Source organism: Lactuca saligna, chromosome 7 (genome assembly GCF_052625555.1).
Source record: "Lactuca saligna cultivar CGN05327 chromosome 7, ASM5262555v1, whole genome shotgun sequence".
Lineage (NCBI taxonomy): Eukaryota > Viridiplantae > Streptophyta > Magnoliopsida > Asterales > Asteraceae > Lactuca > Lactuca saligna.
In genome coordinates, this window is record NC_136423.1 from 68,102,585 (window position 1) to 68,120,169 (window position 17,585).

The window sequence follows — 17,585 nt, forward strand, 5'->3', positions numbered from 1 at the left end:
CCGATTAATAATTTTCATACGCTTGAATATTCCCCCGCATCTTGCAAATTTAAAGTTTATTTCTCTCCAAGTCTTCAAATAATCATCAAGATCACTCCATGCATCATCTCCACTACCCATCAAGCCCAATGTCATTTTTGTCTACCAAATCTCATCGCCTCCTACACGTCCCAAACACTCCCGCTCCGCTAGACCCGAAAACCTGCAATTATGCTCACAAGATTCGAGAGTACCCGAAATAGTCATAAAATAACGAAAAGGAAAATATGCATGGAAATTATCTAAGCTATGAATGAAATATGCTAAAATAAACTATAAAAAGAAGTAAATAAAATGAAGCTATCAGGCGGCTTTGAGTCTTTGTGACTCATTTTCTAGTTTTGATAAATCAGAGTTGTTGAAGCTAAGCGAGATATACAAAAATGATTTTGACGATTCAGAAACAGTGCATTTTAATGGGCAACTTGATATCGATTATCACTATTTGCTCCATGATGATAAAATTTTCAGGATTGAGGGAATTGCGGATATTTCTCGTTTGTTGGTGAAAACTAGGAAACACTTTTCTTTTCCTTTGGTTTATAGATTATTAAAACTAATTTTGGTTTTGTCTGTCGCAACCGCAATCGTTGAACAATGTTTTTCTGCAATGAAGTTGTTGAAGACCGATTTATATAATAAAATAGCTGATAATTTTATAAATGATGTTTTGATTTGTAGTGTAAAAAAGAAAGCACTTGAGAATGTTAAAACTAAAAATGTAATTATTTGTTTTCGAAAAATAAAAGAATGAAGATATGAACTTTTAAATGTAACTTTGTTATAGAAGTTGAATTTTATATCTAATGAAATTATGATTTTTTTAATTATATATTACACAAATTTTTTTATGTTATCATTTACTTCGACGATGGTTCCACCACTCCCTTCATTCTTAGAAAAAAAATTAGTTTTCAAATTTGAATAGTTTAGATATTTTTTTTTTTTGCTTTTTTAAATCCAAATAATTATTATAGTTTATAACAAAAACAAAATTTGACATATACATATTTTTTTCCCTAAAAAGTATTTCAAGTAGATTGAGTTTGAGTGTTTTTTACTATATTTAAACGTAAAAACTTGAGATATAAAGATCTGGTTGAGTGAATGCCATGGATTATATGAATTCCCATTTATAAACGAAAATTCTTTTTGAAAGTTTCTTGCTTGTCGTTTTCCACCCTTTTCCAGCATCATTCCCCGGTATCCCTTCACAAAATTACACAAACAGAGCCTACCAATCACCTCATTTTTCACCTTCTTTTACACCTTCAAATACCAAATACCAAATACAAAATATCAACTATCAAGCCCCACACTACTTCATTTTCAACTCACTTTTCTCTCGCTGATCACTCTTAATCATCATCATCATCAATACCTACTTGATAGAATCTAGGGTTTCAAGAACTTCGTATTCAGCTCTTTTAGACAAAACCCAGGTGAGAATCTTGTTTTCTTTCAATTTTTTTCCCAAAAAATAGAGTTTTTTTCTTTTCTTTTGTTTTTTGTTTTAGGGTTCTTTCTAGTTGAAGTTATTAGCTTTTCAATACCCTTACTCAATAAAGACTCCACCCTTTTGTTTCTTTGCAATAAATATTCAAAGTACCGAATCTTTTTCATATGGGTTTTTGTTAATTTAAAGAATTCGAATTCGACAATCGTTGAAATTTAGTGTTGATTGGTGAAGATTGTGTAGTTGTGTTTGTTTGCGTATGGGTTTTGGTTAACTTGAAACGAAAGCATGGTTATATGTGTGGGTTGAGTTTATTAATTGGAGTAATTGAAGTCGTCGTTTGTATTTGTTTGTATACATGGAGATATGCTAAGAAGGTTGATGATATGTGGGAAAAGCTGAAGTCATGTAACGAAAAACAATAATCGTTCTGAAATTCCACAAGGTTTCATGTGTTTTCTTTTGTTATAATTTGTTAAAGTCTTGCACTCTGAAGCTTATAAACTAAAAAATTAAAAGTCATCTATAAGTAGAAATATCGTTATTGATTTCTAGTTGGTATACGATAGTTTACTTTTTATGTTTTGTTAGTCCTATTTGTTGCATAGAACATGACATGACATAGCAAAACATTTGTACTTTGTCTTTTGAAAGAGTTTGATATTGTCACACCCAAAGTGAAAAAGACGTAATTACCCTCCCCATTCTTGCCATAGGAAATAGCCCTAAAAAGTTTGTTTGGTCCTATGTCTTGAGTCACAATTTGGACGATTGTGAACCAAATTTTGTGTAGGGGTTGTAGATAATTTACAACCTCTTACAAATTCTTTCGACTATAATGAAATACCTAAAACACCCCTCAACAAAGACAAAATAGAGGAACCTTGTACACCCAACTTCACTATTCCCAATTTATTTAGAATAATGATGTGGCGAATAGATAATTTCAACACAAAAGCTTACTATATGAGAAAACGTTACAATTTTCTTGTAACAATGAAGAAATGTTGTTTCTTTTTAGGCTAAATGCAAGAATAGCAACATATGTTAATTTATACTTGAAAATATCTACCCAATTATAACGTTGTCCTTTTATTTTAATTTTCTTATTAGCTATATTTGTGTTTATCTTGTTCAAAGTATAATAATATAATAGGAAGAAATGAAAGTAGTAAACAAACTAATGAAATTATATTGCTATTTATTGCATAAAACCCGTCTGAAGGGCGGTAAATGACCATTTTACCCTTGTGTCAAGAATTATGCTTTTTTTTTTTTTTTTTTTTTTTTCTTCATCCCATTATAAAAATCACTCTAATTGCAGTCATAGCTCATTAACTTCCAACAAAAAATGAAGAACTTTTGATCTTTTCACAACTCCAAGTTATCAAAAAACGTGTCAAAATGGCGACAGAAAGTCCGATTCGAATAATTGAAGCAAATAGAAAATGGGCTTCACACAACGATATGAATATGGGCATTGAGGACATGGGATTGGGATCAAAGGGCCAAAGATTTAATGAAAGAAAGACTAATATACCCCCAAATAGAAGTGGAAGTGCTCCTCCAAGTATTGAAGGTTCATTTGCAGCAATTGAGAACCTCATGTTTAGGCAACACTTTGTTACAGATGTTACTAATGTTCCTGAATCTGAAGAGCAACTTAGAGCTGATCCATCTTATTTTGCATATTATTGGGCTCATGTTAATTTGAATCCTAGGCTTCCTCCACCATTGGTTTCGGGTGAAAATCAAAATATTTTTCGGAATATAAGAAATACAGGAAATAATAGGAAAATGACTTCTTTTGATGATTCTTATAGTGGCTCATTGCAATTGGATCATAGTAATCTTTCTACTCATAAGGAAGAATCCGATGATGATGATGAGAGATCACCTAAACAGGTAATGTTCTTCCTCATGAAAAAAGCAAAATGAAAGAATTGAAATTACAATGTTGTAATATAAAGAAATGAAAGTAGACATTGCTATTTCTTGCATTTAGCTAATGATCAAATAAAGGATCTTGTTACTAAAAGTACATTTTCATACAGGAAGATCTTCCTCAACCTAAGTCACCTCAATACAATCAATCTCACTCATTTACACACAAACCAAATGAAGAAGAAGAAGAAGAAGAAGAAGAAGATAACCACAATGACTCCAACCCTACAACTGCTACAATTTCAATTTCAAGTTCAGAAACCGATGTTTCCACTTTAAGAAACCGAATAGCATCTCTCAACATCTCCAACATTCCAAAATTAGAAACTGCGAGAAACCAAGAACATCAACATCACCAACAACAAAGAAACATGTCTCATGTTCATGTTCATGGGGCCCACCCTCAAATCGTTTCGTTACCTCAAACATACATTGGAATGAATATGAATCAATTTCTTCAAAATCCCATCAATTTTGTGTCTGAAGTGCAACCGATTTTACAATCCTCCGGGTTCACCCCACCATATGCCCAAGATCCAGCATTTATTTACCCGAATGTAATACCCACGGGTTACTTTCATGGATACGGGTTTAACCCATCACCATTTTCACCATATGCAACCGGATATCTTCCTAATAGCCCTCTTCCAACGCCTTTTAGTGGTCAAAGTCAAACCCCAGGGGTAAATTTGTCACATTTTAATAATTTTTATGGACATCTTGGGGTACCCTTTCAACTTCCGGTTCGTGGGGAGGATCCGAAATTACAATCTTTAGGGTTTGACTCGAGAAGGGTAGGGACAACGGGTTCTTATTATTTTGGGAGCCCGGGAAATTTGGATTTTTCACAATTTACGAATTCGCCCTTTGCAAGTCCGGCAATTCCGGGGTCTCCGATTGGTGGGGCTAGTTATTCTGGTCGGAGGAATGAAGGGATGTATCGGGGGTGGAAGGGTAATTTGGGAAATCAGGTTATTGATGATCCGAAAACGTATTCTTTTCTTGAAGAGTTGAAATCGGGTAAGGGTAGGAGGTTAGAGCTATCGGACATTTTTGGACATATTGTTGAGTTCAGGCAAGTTCTAATTCCCTTTTTCTTTTTCTCTTTTTAATTTCCCGAATTAGTTGCTGTGTTTTTTTTGCATTAAGTCGATTAATAATAAACTCGAAGCAATTTGCTTTTTCTTATACAATTGGTGCAGTGTTGATCAACATGGAAGTCGTTTCATTCAGCAGAAGTTGGAAATTTGTAGCAATGAGGAGAAAGAATCTGTATTTAACGAAGTTCTTCCTCATGCTTCCAAACTAATGACAGATGTTTTCGGTAATTATGTTATTCAAAAGGTGAGATACCACTACGACACCTTATTGTATACTTTAATTTGTGCAATAAAGTTTTAGGTTTTTCCCAATTTATCCAATAAAGTTGGTTTTTAGACAGAATATACAAACAACATTTCATTTTAGCACCAACAAATGCCATAAAATATGGTTGCATAATTCGTGTCAGTTACATAAATTGGTCACAAAGTGACACATTGTTGCATAAATTGGTAAAAAAAAAGTGAAACATTATTACATAAATTGTTAAAAAGGTTAAACATCGGGGTTATGTTTCTTGTCTTTGTCATATTTTTAGTTCTTTGAATATGGAAGCTTTGAACAAAGAAGGGAGCTTGGAAACCAACTTGAAGGTCAAATATTATCTTTAAGCCTCCAAATGTATGGTTGTCGTGTAATCCAAAAGGTATAATATTTTCTACCTCTTCTTTCCACTATGGCCCACATAGAACATTACATGACAGGTTGTATTGTGTTTGACATGCATTGGACTGTATCTGAGACTAATGTCAATCTGACAAAAAAAGTAGGACGAGATATGTTGTATGTGCAAAAGACATAATAAAAAATAGCCTCTCTAAAGCTTGTCGAGTCTTGTCTTGTGTAAAAAGACGTGAATGCCCTTCTCAACCTTTATTTTATCGAATTTCTTGTAGGCTCTTGATGCAATCGATCTAGAACAAAAAACAAAGCTTGTCCATGAACTCAATGGGCATGTTTTAAAATGTGTTCGTGATCAAAATGGAAATCATGTGATACAAAAATGTATTGAAAGTATTCCAACCGATAAAATCAGGTTTGTGATCTCATCTTTTCGTGGTCAAGTTGCAGCCTTGTCAAAACATCCATACGGTTGCCGTGTCATACAGGTTAAAATTTGTGGCATTTTGATTTATTTATTTTGTTTTTCATAATGTGGTAAATTCATTTTTATATTGTTTTTCTATTTTTAATAGAGGGTACTAGAACACTCTACCGATGAACTTCACAGCCAATTTATAGTGGATGAAATTTTGGAATCGGTTTATGATCTTGCACAAGATCAGTATGGAAATTATGTAACTCAGGTTTGTTAACTCTAAATCAAAAGATCCATCAACTTAAAATTCAAAAGACCCTTTTTTTTGTGAAAAGTTGAGTCATTTTTTGTTTCGCAAACAGAAGGGTAAAATGGTCATTTCTTTCAATTATAATCACTTGTTTGCTTGTGGTGTTTGGTAGTATGTTTTGGAAGGTGGAAAACCGGAGGAAAGAAGTCAAATTGTACATAAGTTGGAAGGTCATATAATACAACTAAGTCAACACAAATTTGCATCAAATGTTATTGAAAAATGTTTGGAATATGGTGACTCGGATACAAGAGAAATCATGATCCAAGAGATTGTTGGATATGGTGAAGGCAACGATAATTTATTGGTGAGTGGAATCAAATCCTAATAATGAAACTCACTCTGTGCAAAAGACATGAATGCCCTTTTTCAACTTATTGAAACTAGTATCCCATGAAAGCAAGCTTTGGAATACTATGGTTCTACGAGGGTATTTTGGTAATTGTGTATTGTATTTTGATGTGTTAGGTGATGGTGAAGGACCAATTTGCAAATTATGTGGTACAAAAGGTTCTTCAAACATGTAGTGGGCCCCAAAGGGAAGTGTTACTTGGTAGGATTAAAATCCATTTGAATTCATTGAAGAAGTATACGTATGGGAAACATATTGTTGCTCGCTTTGAGCAACTCTATGGTGAAGGCAAGTGTAATTGAATCTCTTTCATGATCTTAAATTAGCAATCAAGATTGATAAATGATGCTTTTTTTGTTTTGGTTTAATTTTATGACATGCAGAAATTGAGGCGTCGGGTTCATAAGGATTGGGGTTATAAGAAGGATTATGCAGAATAGAATGTGAATAGATGAATTAAAAGTTTAAGTGTGTTGTTGTTTAACTATTCTTTAGCAACAAGTTACCAAAATTAGGCTTTCTGTGTTGTTCCTTTGTGTGTTGTATATATGTATATGTGTTTCTTGTTGCCATGGGGTATGAAAGTGGATTGTTTGGATAGTTATTGTTGGATATTTCAATGCAAATTTATAATATCTAAACGAAGCTAGCAAACAAACAAGCACAAATTATGTCAATTAACAACCCTAATAGCGAATTAAGGAAGTATTGGATCATACTTTATATAATTTGTGACTTCAAGAATTTAACAATGTAGATATTTTGTCATTTTGGAAAAATAAAAAAGGAACAGAAGTTTCTGATAAGGTATGGTTCGTACTTGTTCAAACTTTTATGATAGATGGGGGATTATATCACCATGGTGAGCAGAACTTACACCTCAATCGAAAGACGAAGACTAACAAATACTTTACAAATATTGTTTTTTTTTTCTTTTGTAAATAACATTGTCAACCATAATATCAATAACGTCAAATATGTGTAAGAGTACATTGATTATATCTAGTGATTTTACCGATATAAATACCACCATTGTAAATATGAAAGACACATCGTTTTGAATACATTCTACTAAGTATTCAAAAGCAAGTCTTCTTCATCCTCTTCACAAAAGTTTTAGTTTAATTTTGTTAATTTTATTTAAATTATGTTGAATTTATAACACGTTATCCGTACGAGAGCTCTAATCAAGACGATTAAACAAGTAAAAATCACATCTATCTTAATCAAGTTACGCTATATCCAACATTGCAAAGCGTGAGTTTGTAACACTTGAAGTCAGTGGAAGAAACTATGTCATAAATGATAAATATAAAAATGTATCTTGAGTCCATGGACATTCCTAATACAATAAATAAAATTAATGAGTGTATTGCACAAGATAAAGAGAAAGTACAAGTTTTCCTTTGTAAGCATATCCATGAAATGTTGAGATTTATATTTTTTGATATTAATGATCCAAGCATTCTCTTGAACCGCTTGAAAGACTTATTTGAACATAAAGGAAGTTGTACTTCTAAATGATAGAGATAAAGGGAGAACACTAAGGTTTCAGGACTTTAAGAAAGTGAATGAATACAACTCGGCTTTGTTTATAATATATTCATAACTTAAATATTGTGGACATGAGATTATTGATGAAGATATGTTATTGATGAAGATATGTTGGAGAAAACTTACTCCATATTTCATGCAACATACATTTCCTTGATGCAACAACATCGGATGCAAAGGTTCACAAAATATTTTAAATTGCATGCATGTTTCCTTGTTGCAGAGCAAACTAATAAGCTCTTGATGAAAAACCACCAATCTCATCCGACAGGATAATTAGCACTTCCTGAAGAAAATTCTACCAATAATGATGATCCTAGAAACAATACATGTGGACCAGGATGTGGTTATGGCTTTGGTTGTAGCCGTTTTAGTTGAAACCATAACCACAATTCTAGTCGTGGAAAAGGTGATTCTTATAATCATGGTCATGGCTAGAAAATAATAATTACCATGATCCACAAAGAAACAATGGTAAACCATAAGAGAGGACCAAAGTGGCAAGACATAATGTTGGGATCATATAACTCCGATGGTTCCTGTTATAGATATGATGACATAGGTCATTGGTCAAAGACATGTCACACACCTGTACATTTTTTTTCAACTTTGTCAAGAATTCATTAAAGAAAAGTGATAAGAAGTAAACATCATTGATGATGTTGAATTTACTAAGCTAAATGTTCTCCATTTTTAGGCATTACATGAAAACACAGACTAAAGATTTATGTTGTTTTTTCCTTTATTTTTATCTTTCCTAATAAATGAACTTTATAATAACTAATTATGTTTATAGGCTCATATTTCCTTCATATGTGAAGTTCAATATCAGTTCAACTTTGAGCATAATAATAAGAAAATGTTGGAGATGTTTGTATGTCAACAGTGGTACCACACAAATTATTCTAATATCTAAGAAATACTTTTCAAAATTAATACCAACAAAATCAATCGTACATATAATATCAGGTCCTACAAAGTTGGTAGAAGGAGCTGAAAACTCATTTTACATTACTAAATGGTACAAACTTTTGCATAGAAAATGTTTTATTATCTCCAAAGTCAAATAGAAACTATTTAAGTTTCACTAACATGTATCTAAATGGATGACATTCAAACTATTACCCTATAAAATAAGAAATATACATATAATATAGATAAGAACCATTTGCTATAGAGGCTACCAATACTTGATTCTAGTTATATATATATATATATATATATATATATATATATATATATATATATATATATATATATATATATATATATATATACCATGGGTTAAATGTCTTAGGATCACAATGTTTTTCTTTAAGTATCATATTTGATTCAGTTATATATATATATATATATATATATATATATATATATATATATATATATATATATATATATATATATATGATAGTTAAAGAAAAACATTATCATCTTAGGACATTTAGTTTATGGCATAATAGGTTGGGGTACCTAGAATTAACAATAATGTTAAAAATAATTGAGATTACACATAGACATCCATTGAAAGATCAAAAGTTCCATTAATCATGTAACACAAGACCATGTACATATTGGAAATTAATTACAAAATCTTTCCCACTGAAAGCTTGAAAAAAAGAATCATCTAGATTTCTTGAAAGAAATTAAGGTGTTATATGTTGTCCAATTCATCAACCATCTGAACTATTTAACTATTTAGATTCTTTATGGTCTTGATAGATAAATTTGACAATAAAGATTGATAAATGATGATTTTTTTTCTTTTGTTTAATTTTATGACATGCAGAAATTGAGGCGTCGGGTTTATAAGGATTGGGTTAGAAGGATTATGCATAATAGAATGTAAATAGATGTAGAATGTAAATAGATGAATTACAAGTTTTAGTGTGTTGTTTAACTATTCTTTAGCAACAATTTACCAAAAATAGTCTTCTTGTGTGCTTTATATGTGTTTCTCATGGCCATGAGGCATGAACGTGGAATGTTTAGGGAGCCATATGCAAGAAGGATTTACCATAATCCTATATTTGTTTAATAGCTCATTGGATAGATCCAACTAACTTGGCAAAATGATGAAATACATTCGAATTGTTTGTTTCACCACGCATGTGCCATTTTGATGTTTATCTTGACAAATACAAAAACCACTTCGATTATGTACGATCTTTTACCATAATCCTCTTTTTTCTTTTTTCTTTTTTTAAATAAAACTAATAATCAATGCATTAAACAAGATTAGAAATGCTATATTGTCACAACAAAGAAAGCAAAAAATCCAGCAAGTTCAATGGTGCAATTTTTGTTCTCAACAAAGAATGATATATAATAAGTTAAATTTTTTGAGTTATCTTCTATTGTTGAAGGAGGCTATATTTCTAACAGAAAGTGAATATACGCTTATCTGACGTCACCATTCTTTTTGCCGGGGTGGTCCCCACAATCCTCTCCAGCTGAACAAAAAATTTAAAAAATAATTTAAAAAGATTTTAAAAAATGGGGAAAAAAGGTATAGTAAATATGGTTACCCGAAGAAGATCAAAGCGTGAGAATAGCACTGTACAGTTCATGCTATGTGATCCTTCAAGCATATTCACAATCTGCATCAACAAAAAAAAACACATTATAAAAAAAAAAAAAAAAAAAAACTACAAAAGAGGGTATTTTTGTAAATTAAACAGAAAATTAGGGTTAGAAAAACATGCCTCGGGGTAAATCTCTTTCCGCTCCGGAAGTGAATAAATTATTAAATTCTGAATTCCACGAATCTGTTTTTTAATACAGCATAAGTTAGAAATTAATTCAATGGTTATTTGGTTAAACAAAAAAATATAATGGTTTTTATTGAAATTGGGTTTATAAAAAAGGAGGTTAATTTAATTTACTTTATATCTGTGGTAAAAATGGGCTCTTTCAGTGTACAACATAATCTTCCGTTTTCCTTGAAAGAACCAAACTCGTGCACGTGATATATCACTTTGTTCTGTATACCTAAAATGTCATAAAATGATTAAATACTTTATAACAATTTTATGATTTAAAAAAAATAAAAAATAAATAAATAAATTCTCACTCTCCAAGCAGACACATGGATGCATCTTGAGACTTCAAGAAGTTTCGTACACGAACAAACTCAAAGTAAGAACTAATAAATATCATAACTCCACCCTGCACATTATAAAAACATTTTACTTTTCTTTATTTTTTATTAAAATAAAATAAGAGCTGAATGCAAGAAATGTAATTGTATAATAAGCATTTAGCCCATAATTATAATACCTGAACAGAATCTTTAATCTTTGGGAACACCTACAAAACAAGAAACATGAAAATTGTCAAATGTGATGACGAGGAGGGCGTTTAAGTCTTTTGCACACATTGTTTTTTTTTTAAAAAGAAAAAATAAATAAAACCTTTTTCTTGAAGTATTCAAGGCGGGAGTCATCAGCATCCGCTATTGATTCGGTATCAATACGCTCGTAGATCTGAATGTTAAAATGGTCAATACAAATAAATATAAATATTTTTGGTAAAAAAGTACACCTTTGATAAATAAAATAAAAATAAATAGGATAAAGATTTGAAGAGAGTTTATAAAAAAAATACAAACCTGTCTCACTTGAAGCAAAACTTTTGGAAGAACACCTTTGTGCTCACATGAAAGTTTCACCTAACAAATAATTTTAATTTTTACACAACTTTATATTGAGAAAATAAATATATCCATCATTTATTATTTATAAGATGAAAATCAAAATAAAGACTTCGAAAAATATTTGCTCACCTTTCCTTTGTAGTTGAGGCAATGGTTGTTGAACATCGCGTTGATATCTAAGGAAATATAAAAGAAGATAATTTTAAATGCCATAATATTATACAATAAAATAAATAAATAAATAACACTCAACAGATTTTACCTGGATTTACATGAGTTCCTAGCACAATTGTTTGCCTATAAAACCTAGCTTGTCCATCAAGGTACCTATAATGGGTATTTTGGTAATTTTAGCAAATAAGGGAAGAAGCATGGGTATTTTGGTAATTTTAGCAAATAAGGGGAGAAAGAGAATTAAGTTCTCTAAATACCATGGTCTTATTCGCATTATATCAGTTCCATGCTGCTTTGATGGAATGCGATTCAACTGCTCAACAACAGTATTCACATGGGACCAATTCTGGAAAAGAAATTTTAATTAAAAATATTAATCAAAAGAAAAAAAAAATAATTTAATAGAAACTTTATTCAGATAATTTACCTGCATCGCTATAATATCTGAATGATCAACAATCAACACCTATTCACAAAATCCCCTTCCATTATCACAAGTAATAAGCAAGAAACACGTGTCACTGTGTGTGTTTGTGTGTGTATGTGTGTGTGTGTGTGTGTTTCATTATATAAAAGAAGATTATGAATTACCTCAATAGAAGACAGATAATCCACATCCTTCTCCTTTTCCAATTCAGCCTCCCCAATTTTCTAGAAAAAAAAAATAAAATATAATTATAATATGGGATATACTAATTTGAATTGAGTATATTTTTAGGTTTGAGATTTTGACCACAAGAGTTTCATATGTTGGTAGGTTTAGTCCCTATGTAGAAAAAAAAATTACAGAAACTATCCCTGTAATTTACTGAAAAGGTCCTCGTGCAGAATTTTCTTTACAGAAATGATCCATGTGTTTAAGACTTTCGTATGTTGGCAGGTTTGGTCCTTGTGTTGAAAATAAATTACAAAATCTGTCCTTGTAACTTGCAGAAATGGTCCATGTGTCTTAAGACTTTCGGACGTTGGCAGGTTTGGTCCTTGTGTAGAAAATAAATTATAAAAAACTGTCCACATAATTTACAGAAAAGGTCCCTGTGCAGGTTTTTTGTAGAAATGGTCCGTATTTTTAAAAACTACAAAAATGATCCCTGCCTAATAGAAAATTTACAGAGTAACCCCCCACCCCAAATATTACCCTAGTTAGATTTAAAATTAAATAAACAGTAATTAAAAAAGAGAAACAGTCTTGAAATGTAGTACTCACTGTGATCAAACCAAGAGGAGAAGCAACAATCATGTCTGATGTATAAAAATCACTATACAACTTTATAGTCTTCCTACAAAATAAACAAAAATGTCAATGATTGATTAAAACACAATTCACTGAGAAAATTACAAGACACTCATGAAAAAATTACTTGGTAAACTTGATGCCAATCATGAAATGATCATTGTTATTCCCTCCAAAAAGTGTTTGAAAATCTGATGGCTTTGATGTTTTCCAAGATTTTGATTTTTTACCATCTTCATCTTCATCCTCCTGATCATCAGACTTTCCATGCCCAAATTCATCACAGAATCGACCAATATGCTCTACATTAACCTGTGGGAGTGGGACCCACCCAAAAGTAAGTATCTTTTCATAACTTTTTAAAAATATATCAACATTGTAAAGATTTACACTTACCCTATGCCCTGAAGGAGTTAAGTGAATCAGCCTATTTATTACTCTATATGCAATACTTGCCATTGGCAACAAGATCAACACCTGAAATTCATCACAAAACTTATAATCCAGCACTAGATAATACATTAATAAGTGAAAATCGCATTGTACTTTGAAATATCTATCAGATTGTAGCAACTTCATCCAAATATAAGGCAACTTTCATTGATATATCTGAGTGTAATTTCAAAGTATAATGTTGAATTAGAGAGAAAAGTAAAAAGTTGGTATTTTTTTGAGCCCTAAAACAAGATTTGTTAGATCAAGATTATGATTACCTTAGGACGAGTAAATCCATGGTCAAGAAAGTTCTCACTATCTAAAACTTCCTCATGCTTAGACTCTTTGTTGTTTGACAATTTTTTGTCATTCTTTGTCACAAGATCTCTTGTTTTAAATACATGATTCAGCTGCACAAATTACAAAAGTACCCCTTGATCATCAACCTTTCACTTTATTTGTGAGATTCTGAAAGTATTGAAGAAATGAATGTAAAAGATGTACACACCGAGTGCAACAAATAGGCATCCATGATACTCAAGTCTTCTTCTCTACCTTTAAGATAAAATGGCTTTTTGTTGTGGTGTAATATATCCCGATAAGTGTTACCTATATAATAAAAGAAGGTAACAAGTTAATTAATAAATAAATAAATAAATAAATAGTCCGAAAATGCCCTTTTTATCATCACTTACAAAGGGAGAAGAATGATCTTTGTCTTGATGAATGAAGATCATGCCCTCCAGATGCATTGTAAGTATTCGACCAATGGTCATATAGCTTGGGATTTAAACCATAAGGAGAATCCATGTAGGAATCCTGAAAACACAATAAAGATTTACATGAATGATTGAGGACAAGATGGTAAAAAACCACATATATATAATGTCAAAAATGTCATAAATATGAACAGAATACCTCTAAAAGGAGCTCTTTAGTTGCTACCCACTTGCAGTTAGCTGCATCAACCTCCCATTTATATTTCCCTTTTTTTCTTGAAAGATTTTCAGCCTCTTCTTTTGATAATTTGTAACCCAGGTGAGCAGAGTATGAACTTCAAGAAGATGACAATAATATTAAAATAAATCTATACACAAAGTTGAAGCTTGTTAAAATTTAATATAAAGAACACTAGAAATATCACAATACCTTGTGCTTTCTGATTCTTTTGCAATAGACTGATCATCAGCTGTGAAATCTTCTTCTCCATCACTTTCAAATGTCTCATCTGCATCATCTTCACTATGTTCTTCAACTTCTGCCAAACCTTGAAGATCAGTTGGGTCCAAGTCACCTCTAGGAGATCCAGTTTCAGTTTCTAATAATCAAAACCAAAAAATATAAAAGTTCGAATTATAAAGTGAATGATTTTCTTGGAATTATTGATGGAATTAGGTGTTTTTGTTACCATCTTCGCTTTGTTCAGAACCACTTAAGGATTCTAAATCATTATCCTCTTCTTCATCTGTGTCACTTTTGCCTTCTTCTGCACGTTGCCTAAGCATAGTAGAAACGAATGCTATGAGTTTTTTAACAGCAAAAGGGGCTTCATTTTCTTGAACAAATAAAGATGTTATTAAAGAAGTGTAGAAAGTAAGAAGGATAATTGATTTTCAGTAGGAATGACTACCTCCTCTTGTAAGCATCAGCAATTGATTCACTAGCTGACCCAAGTGTCTTCAACAGGTTATCATACATTGATGGTTCCTTGTAAACAGCAACCTCTTCTTCTTCCTCTTCTGAAGCTATATCAGAGTGTTCTTCAGATGAATTGCCTACAACACATAACGCAAGCAACTTAAGATGCAACCAATAACTAGTTTGAACGTTATATCACACGCTAAGAACACTAAAATAGTTTATGGTATTATACACAATAGCAAAATCTATAACAATTTCATATTCATCTTGTGATAAGTTAAACCATCAAATCCCCAAATATGATTAGGTAAGTTCACTTGCCTGAATCACTCGGGGAGGAGGGAGTATCTGGAATTTTCTCATCTTCGACATGATTTCTTCTAGCGCGCTTGTTTTTAATATTCTTTGTAAATTCATTTGCTTTTGGCCTGCTGCCTCCTACAACATGATTTTATAAATAATCAAATGAAAGCGAAACTGAAATAAAAAGAAATAGAGATTTGAGTCTTACCTCGTTTCTTGCCAAACCTAGGTTTAGCCATAAGAATTTAGATTGAAGCTTTCTGCAGAAAGAAAGAGTATAAAGTAAGAAGAATGAAGAGAAACAATTCAATTGCTAGAACACATACAGTAAACCGCCGGTTAGCTTTTCGATAGTTACCTGCGCTCTGTTCAGCAAGAAGCCCTAACTCGCCGGGAAGAACCAGAGAAGAGGGCGGTGAAAGAGGAGAGACGAGAATGATAGTAATGGAAGAAGCCAATGGTACTTGATGAACCAGGGGGAAAACTCTGGTGAGAGCCGGCAAGGGGGACAACGGAAGCTCGCAAAAACCTGTTGGATTTAAACCCTTTATAAACCCTATGAAACGTTTGTTGAATGAAAAAGGGTTTTAACCAACGAACTTAGGTTGGTTTAAGAGGTCATTCAATTTTATTTTGTTTTTTATTTTTATTTTTTACTTTTTTTACAAAAAGGGAAAGGAAGTACGAAAGGTGAACACTTGACCAAGCTTGATCAGATGACTTGTGGTCCCTTATAAAATGATACAGACACCCTTTTTAGGTTGAACATTAGTATGTTGTTAGCCTTTTAGAGCAATAGTAGTGAGCCTTTAATCTTCCTTCTTTAAAGCCGGCAAGAAACTGAAATGGTGTCATTTGGTAGCTTCTCATACGATGGTTTCCATGCTTTTGATTTAGGTATATACATACTGAAAACGAACTCCTTGCGATGGAGCTTCAAGTGGATATCAAAAATATGAGGAACGACGTGAATCAGGAGTTGATGGCTAATAAGGGAGCAGATGGCGGCAATGTATAAGTTCACCTTCAGTTTGTGGATTGTGATTCTCGTGGCGGGTGTTGTTGGCTGAATCCCGTATGGATCCTGTGCTTTCAGTAATACGAACCCATACTACCTTCCACATTTATCCGTGTTTGACTCAGATCTTCCTCCCAAGACCCAAATCACTGAGCTACTCCACACTACGTGCATTAGCACACACATTTATATCCTCCACATAGATATTTCTATATCCTAGGTACTCGTCCTAGGTTCCCTTGACTACCTCCCGCACTACTAGAAGTCTCCACTAATCTCGCTAACTGCTCTGCGTATACCAGTTATACATAATCCATGATCTGATAGACGATCGAATAAATGATTCTACCATAAGTTCACAACCAAACAATAAACATAAAATAAGGTTAAACCAAACATTTTCGGGCTATAAAATCCTAATCATGCACAATTATATAGTATACTCATAGCAACTAACAGTTTTAACTTCAACTTCTAGCATGACATCACAAGCATTCCCCTAGGCTACAAGGCATCACGAAATCAAGTAACTCTTGATGGGATCCTTAACCTACTATCTAGCATGCATTTCAAACAGCTCTTATAACAACAGCTCAGTTACAACATATATGAAAAGTATGAATATTTTAGGAAATCACTTTTCGAGCGCTGGCTAACTGTACACTTCGCATCCTCCTTTTCTTGTTTTATAATTTATCTTTTCCGAAAAGTTTTTATGAAATTTCTCAGATCTTTAGTTTGAGTTTGGAATCACATGAGTGTTCATCCAAATCCCTCAAACCAGGGCTCTGATACCAACTTGTAACGTCCAAAAAATCACAACCAAAATTTTCATTTTTAAGTTGAATAAAAACATAGTGTCCAGGAAAATCAAGTCAAGAAAATCATAAGTATCAAAATACAAAATACATTCATCCCAAAATTAGAGTAGCACAAAATACAGAATCATGAAAGTTGCCAAGGAGAGTGTACAATCAAGCCTACCCCTTTCCATGACCATATGAAGTACTTTAAATCCACAATTGTAAGCATGAAGCTTTGTGAGTTCCCCAAAATATCACATACAACACAACATAAATAAACAACTATGGGTTATACGCAACCCTGGGGATTATCAGCATCATCAATAGGCTAACAACACACATTGTGAGCTAATAACATGCCCAGTAGGTTATCAACAATCCTGGGGACTATCAGCAGTTCCAAATGAGCTAACAACACGCCCTGGAGCTATTAACTAGTGGTGTTCGTTTGGATGGATCAGTTTAATCCGATCTAATTAAGTAAATTCAAATTAATTTCGGTTTTCAAAATATAGATCCGAATTGTCTAA

At 32.3% G+C, this 17,585-nt stretch overlaps 2 protein-coding genes across 3 annotated transcripts; one reads left to right on the plus strand and one right to left on the minus strand.

Annotated features, from left to right (window-relative positions):
• The first annotated feature begins 1,261 nt into the window (after positions 1-1,261).
• On the plus strand, positions 1,262-6,845 carry LOC145004246 (pumilio homolog 5-like). 2 transcript variants are annotated; one of them, XM_078963139.1, is made up of 11 exons: positions 1,262-1,481; positions 1,860-1,940; positions 2,820-3,400; positions 3,550-4,514; positions 4,642-4,783; positions 5,079-5,186; positions 5,437-5,649; positions 5,737-5,847; positions 6,002-6,196; positions 6,358-6,529; positions 6,625-6,845. In XM_078963139.1, the coding sequence occupies exons 3-11, from the start codon at positions 2,900-2,902 to the stop codon at positions 6,645-6,647; spliced, it is 2,430 nt and encodes an 809-aa protein (XP_078819265.1). In that variant the 5' UTR covers positions 1,262-1,481; positions 1,860-1,940; positions 2,820-2,899; the 3' UTR covers positions 6,648-6,845. The 2 variants fall into 2 exon arrangements, with proteins under 2 accessions (XP_078819265.1, XP_078819264.1); XM_078963138.1 differs by lacking the exon at positions 1,860-1,940.
• Positions 6,846-10,058: 3,213 nt separating this feature from the next.
• Positions 10,059-15,803, minus strand: NOF1 (U3 small nucleolar RNA-associated protein). The gene is made up of 26 exons (XM_078965285.1): positions 15,593-15,803; positions 15,443-15,494; positions 15,253-15,369; positions 14,921-15,065; positions 14,699-14,787; positions 14,440-14,608; positions 14,209-14,344; positions 13,986-14,109; positions 13,799-13,899; positions 13,569-13,700; positions 13,252-13,332; positions 12,983-13,167; positions 12,829-12,901; positions 12,213-12,272; positions 12,049-12,087; positions 11,879-11,967; positions 11,710-11,774; positions 11,577-11,623; positions 11,403-11,462; positions 11,206-11,277; positions 11,072-11,101; positions 10,866-10,960; positions 10,678-10,783; positions 10,498-10,560; positions 10,321-10,392; positions 10,059-10,245 (listed from the first exon to the last, which is right to left on the minus strand). Exons 2-26 carry the CDS (start codon positions 15,471-15,473, stop codon positions 10,171-10,173), a joined length of 2,256 nt encoding a protein of 751 aa, XP_078821411.1. The 5' UTR covers positions 15,474-15,494; positions 15,593-15,803; the 3' UTR covers positions 10,059-10,170.
• Between the last annotated feature and the right edge of the window lie 1,782 nt (positions 15,804-17,585).

Coding starts and splice junctions, on each gene's coding strand:
- NOF1 (XM_078965285.1), bottom strand. CDS start 15,473: ATGGCTAAACCTAGGTTTGGCAAGAAACGAG. Junction 13,900..13,985: donor AAGATCATTCTTCTCCCTTT/GTAAGTGATGAT, acceptor TTTATTATATAG/GTAACACTTATCGGGATATA. Junction 10,961..11,071: donor AGATTAAAGATTCTGTTCAG/GTATTATAATTA, acceptor TATAATGTGCAG/GGTGGAGTTATGATATTTAT.
- LOC145004246 (XM_078963139.1), top strand. CDS start 2,900: ATGGCGACAGAAAGTCCGATTCGAATAATTGAAGCAAATAGAAAATGG. Junction 5,187..5,436: donor GTTGTCGTGTAATCCAAAAG/GTATAATATTTT, acceptor AATTTCTTGTAG/GCTCTTGATGCAATCGATCT. Junction 6,197..6,357: donor AAGGCAACGATAATTTATTG/GTGAGTGGAATC, acceptor TTGATGTGTTAG/GTGATGGTGAAGGACCAATT.